The sequence below is a fragment of the Hemibagrus wyckioides genome, linkage group LG09 (genome assembly GCF_019097595.1).
Source record: "Hemibagrus wyckioides isolate EC202008001 linkage group LG09, SWU_Hwy_1.0, whole genome shotgun sequence".
In the NCBI taxonomy this organism is placed as follows: domain Eukaryota; kingdom Metazoa; phylum Chordata; class Actinopteri; order Siluriformes; family Bagridae; genus Hemibagrus; species Hemibagrus wyckioides.
Window position 1 is genome coordinate 27175250 of NC_080718.1, and position 6015 is coordinate 27181264.

A 6015-nucleotide genomic window follows, 5' to 3' on the forward strand; every position below is an offset into this window, starting at 1 on the left:
CCACGCCTCACACACTCACACAGCCACACTTCACACACTCACACAGCCACACTTCACACACTCACACAGCCACGCCTCACACACTCACACAGCCACACTTCACACAGCCACGCCTCACACACTCACACAGCCACACTTCACACAGCCACGCCTCACACACTCACACAGCCACACTTCACACACTCACACAGCCACACCTCCCACACTCACACAGCCACGCCTCACACACTCACACAGCCACACTTCACACACTCACACAGCCACACCTCCCACTCTCACACAGCCACGCCTCACACACTCACACCACAGCCACGCCTCCCACACTCACACAGCCACACACTCACTCAGCCACGCCTCACACACTCACACAGCCACACTTCACACACTCACTCAGCCACACTTCACACACTCACTCAGCCACACTTCACACACTCACTCAGCCACGCCTCACACACTCACCCAGCCACACCTCACACAGCCACACCTCACACACACACAGCCACGCCTCCCACACTCACACAGCCACGCCTCACACACTCACACAGCCACACTTCACACACTCACACAGCCACGCCTCACACACTCACACAGCCACGCCTCACACACTCACACAGCCACACTTCACACAGCCACGCCTCACACACTCACACAGCCACACTTCACACAGCCACGCCTCACACACTCACTCAGCCACACTTCACACACTCACTCAGCCACACTTCACACACTCACTCAGCCACGCCTCACACACTCACACAGCCACACTTCACACACTCACTCAGCCACGCCTCACACACTCACACAGCCACACTTCACACACACACACCACAGCCACGCCTCCCACCCTCACACAGCCACACACTCACTCAGCCACGCCTCACACACTCACTCAGCCACACTTCACACACTCACTCAGCCACACTTCACACACTCACTCAGCCACACTTCACACACTCACTCAGCCACGCCTCACACACTCACTCAGCCACGCCTCACACACTCACTCAGCCACGCCTCACACACTCACTCAGCCACGCCTCACACACTCACTCAGCCACGCCTCACACACTCACTCAGCCACGCCTCACACACTCACTCAGCCACACTTCACACACTCACTCAGCCACGCCTCACACACTCACTCAGCCACACTTCACACACTCACACAGCCACGCCTCACACATTCACTCAGCCACGCCTCACACACTCACTCAGCCACACTTCACACACTCACACAGCCACACTTCACACACTCACTCAGCCACGCCTCACACACTCACTCAGCCACACTTCACACACTCACTCAGCCACGCCTCACACACTCACTCAGCCACGCCTCACACACTCACTCAGCCACGCCTCACACACTCACACAGCCACGCCTCACACACTCACACAGCCACGCCTCACACACTCACTCAGCCACACTTCACACACTCACTCAGCCACACTTCACACACTCACACAGCCACACTTCACACACTCACTCAGCCACGCCTCACACACTCACACAGCCACGCCTCACACACTCACACAGCCACACTTCACACACTCACTCAGCCACACTTCACACACTCACTCAGCCACGCCTCACACACTCACACAGCCACGCCTCACACATTCACACCACAGCCACGCCTCCCACACTCATATAGCCACACCTCCCACACTCACACAGCCACGCCTCACACACTCACACCACAGCCACACTTCACACACTCACTCAGCCACGCCTCACACACTCACTCAGCCACACTTCACACACTCACACAGCCACGCCTCACACATTCACACCACAGCCACGCCTCACACACTCACTCAGCCACACTTCACACACTCACTCAGCCACACTTCACACACTCACTCAGCCACACTTCACACACTCACCCAGCCACGCCTCACACACTCACACAGCCACGCCTCACACATTCACACCACAGCCACGCCTCCCACACTCATATAGCCACACCTCCCACACTCACACAGCCACGCCTCACACACTCACACCACAGCCACGCCTCCCACACTCACACAGCCACACACTCACTCAGCCACGCCTCACACACTCACACAGCCACACTTCACACACTCACTCAGCCACGCCTCACACACTCACACAGCCACACTTCACACACTCACTCAGCCACGCCTCACACACTCACACAGCCACGCCTCACACATTCACACCACAGCCACGCCTCCCACACTCACACAGCCACACCTCACACACTCACACAGCCACACCTCACACACTCACACAGCCACACCTCACACACTCACCCAGCCACACCTCACACACTCACACAGCCACACCTCACACACTCACCCAGCCACGCCTCACACACTCACACAGCCACGCCTCACACACTCACCCAGCCACGCCTCACACACTCACCCAGCCACGCCTCACACACTCACACAGCCACGCCTCACACACTCACCCAACCACGCCTCACACTCACTCACAGTCACACCTCACACACACACACACAGCCACACCTCACACACTCACCCAACCACGCCTCACACTCACTCACAGTCACACCTCACACACACACACACAGCCACACCTCACACACTCACACAGCCACACCTCACACACTCACACAGCCATGCCTCACACACTCACACAGCCACGCCTCACACACTCACACAGCCACGCCTCACACACTCACCCAGCCACACCTCACACAGCCACACCTCACACACACACAGCCACGCCTCCCACACTCACACAGCCACGCCTCACACACTCACCCAGCCACACCTCACACAGCCACACCTCACACACACACAGCCACGCCTCCCACACTCACACAGCCACGCCTCACACACACACACAGCCACGCCTCACACACTCACACAGCCACGCCTCACACACTCACACAGCCACGCCTCACACACTCACACTCAGACTCGTTTTCATCTCTTTTTTTCACCTTCATTCATGAGGCGTGCGCTGTGCCTCTTTAATCGAACCTCTAACCTCATCATCTTTTTGGATCTTTTCCCGCAGACCTGGAGATCGGATAATCCTGGCGGACGACTCCAACGAAGATTGGTGGAAGGTAAATGCTGATCATGTAAATTTACATAATTATGAAGGAGTTAACTGTGTAGAACTCACAGACCTTACACAATCTTATTCAGGGCATGATTGAAGACAGGATAGGATTTTTCCCAGCATCCTATGCACAGCTGGTGAGGGAAGGAGATCGGGTGTTCAGGTGTAACCGTACGTTCATCGGCTGTAAGGAGCAGGGACAAATCACCATAAAGGAGGGGCAGGTGAGTCCACGGTCCTGATGCTCCGCCTCAATCTGCTTCACTGAGAGTCTTGTGTCTGTTTAAGCTGAATTAACTTAATTCATACGATTAACTGTAATCGCATGTGTTTTAGATCTGTGTGAGTGCCGAGGACGAGAAAAACGGCTTCATCCGAGTGGCCAGTGGAAAGAAACAAGGCTTCGTCCCGTGTGACGTCCTGGAGGACATCTGAACAACAGGAAGCGAGAGATCGTGTGAGAGAAAAACAGATTGAGAGAAGATTCTCTTACAGGAAACAGGACTATGTGTGTGAAAATGAGAGGACAGGAAGTGGATGGACGTGGAGACTGAGGACTTTCTTAAAATGTAGAAGATTAAGAACTTGATCTAGAGCGGCAGATGATCACATGACAGTCAAAAATGACAGTTTTTCACCTGAGACTGAATCCAGGTTCCAGGTTCTTTTACAGAATCCTATGTACAATGGTTCTCTGACAGTCCTGGAATTTGAACTTTCGGGTGAGCAAAACCAAGTGCACTCTGGATTATCATAAACTGTTCATATGATTCGTTTTTATGAACTAAAAAGAATCTACTTTTTTTTTTTTTTTTTTACTGCTATTAAATATAAGTGTCCTCCTGACACGGGGATGTGCCTGACACAACGTATTGGGCATGTCACCAATTTGTCAAGTGAATTTTTCAAAAATAAGACTCTTTTTTTTCTCTACAGAAGGAAAAAATCCTCATTCTCAACCACAGAATTGACAGAGCTTGACCGAAAACCTCAAAATTTCTAATCGAAGCTCATGAGGAGTTTTGGAGCTCTACTCTACCTGTTATTTTTCTCTTAATATACATTGTAGATCATCATAATAAATGACTTTCAGCTTAGCAACCAAATCAACCTTCCTTTGCTTTAATACGCTGTCTAAAAAATTCTCATTCAATTTTTTTTATTATTATTTTTTTCTGCTCTAAAACCAACATTAACTATGAACACAGTGTTGCTAAAACTATTACTCATAGGACTTTATATATTTCGTAGTGTTATTGATTCTGACATTAACTTCTTTTAAGAAATAAATCTGCAAAACTATTTAATTTTTTTTTAATCCATACAAGGAAGATTTCAGCCAAAAAAAAAAAATATATAAAACAGGTTTGTTGTCCATTTTTACTTTTACCTTGTTGTGTGAATTGTACGTTTGGTTTCCAGTCAAAAGTTTGTACACCGCTGCTCAGAGAAAGCCTTCATTTTGACTATTTTCTGCTATTTTAGAATAAACTTGAACACAATGAAATGACAGATATGAAATAATGCAGTCCTAACATTATTTTATTTTATTTTTAATGGTGTTTCTTTTCCAAATCTAAAGTATTTTAGCTTCTATATCAACTGCTTAAGGAGGCTTTTTCCTAACTAAAAAAATTTATGATAAAAATCTAGCAAAACCAGAATGTACACAGGTTTTGCTTTTCTAAGATGGAGAAAAATTACTCCTTGATCCAGGATATAAACTTTGTATAAACAACATTTTGTAGAAATGGGACATTGATGCCAGCTCTGCTAAATATAACATGGTACCCTGAAGAGATTTGACAATAAGTGAAATTTAATTGTATGTTCTAAATGGACATTGGTGATGTCTGGTTTTGGAAGACACACACAGTCCTAGTCTATGCCTAGAAAACAAATACAGTGGAACCTTGGCGATTTTTTCTCATAAGAAATAATGTAAATGCAGATAATCTGTTCCAGCCACCCAAAAAAAATGACCAATATTCCCAATATGAAGCGTATGTAAACTGTATGGCTGCTTACTCAGAACTGACCCAAGCCAAGCATTCCATGTCAAGGCTCTTCACAGGAAGTCATGTCACCAAGCTTGGGCTAAAAATAGAACAGATCACCCACACCACCAATCTGTCAACAAAAAAATTCCAGAGAAATCACCTAGCTTTTGAGGGCATGCTGAAGGCAATGTTAGTATCGTGGGTTGACTTTCCAAACAATGCCAAAAATTTGGTAAATTCGTAAACTCGCTTCGGTTGGCTTCGCTTGGCTTTCCACTGGCGCTAACAAGTTTTGAACAGCTCCTGGACGTACACGTGAGACTTAGTCGGCTTTCGGTTCGATCGTATGCTGAAAATACGTCGTATGCTGGTGCAAATTTCTTGCAAAATTTCAATACTTAAGGCGAAAATTCATAAGGGAGGGCCGAGTTTCCATTGGAAATGTTAACGTTGTTGTACTTCACATATTTAACCACTAGAGGACCAAACCTACTGCACCTTTAACACACCTTTAATGTGAGCAAACTTTTGACTGGTCCTTTCTCTCTTTCTCTCTCTCTCTCTCTCTCTCTCTCTGTATGTGTGTGTATTTTTGGCTGAATTATTCCTTCTAGCCCGGTCTACACCGGCTACTTTTCTGTTCTCTGATCATAAAGATGTAAACGACTTTCCTGTACATATTTTATGCACCGAATTAAAGTTTATTTATTGATCTTGGAGAGTCTCGTATCCATCACTGTAAGCTCATTAGCATAAAATCATTTCAGGTGAATAAAAGCTATAAGGCACTAAATCAGCCATGTAAAGACAATTGGTTTAAAAATATTTGTATTTTTAACTCAAATGTTCTCTTGCTAAATTGGTTCACTAAATATATTGTTCCCTTTCAAGGGAACTTGACGCTGCGTCATGGCTGATGCTACAGGAAAGCTTCTGTATGTGGAAGTTGTG

At 47.6% G+C, this 6015-nt stretch overlaps 1 protein-coding gene across 1 annotated transcript in view; it reads left to right on the top strand.

Moving 5' to 3' along the window:
- Positions 1 to 5783, top strand: part of stac (SH3 and cysteine rich domain) — an 89867-nt gene extending 84084 nt beyond the window's left edge. The window contains exons 9-11 of the mRNA XM_058398548.1: positions 3017 to 3068; positions 3151 to 3288; positions 3401 to 5783. Coding sequence (XP_058254531.1) covers positions 3017 to 3068; positions 3151 to 3288; positions 3401 to 3499 — 289 coding nt within the window. The 3' untranslated portion in view covers positions 3500 to 5783. The remainder of the gene's footprint in view (positions 1 to 3016; positions 3069 to 3150; positions 3289 to 3400) is intronic.
- The last annotated feature ends 232 nt before the right edge of the window (positions 5784 to 6015 follow it).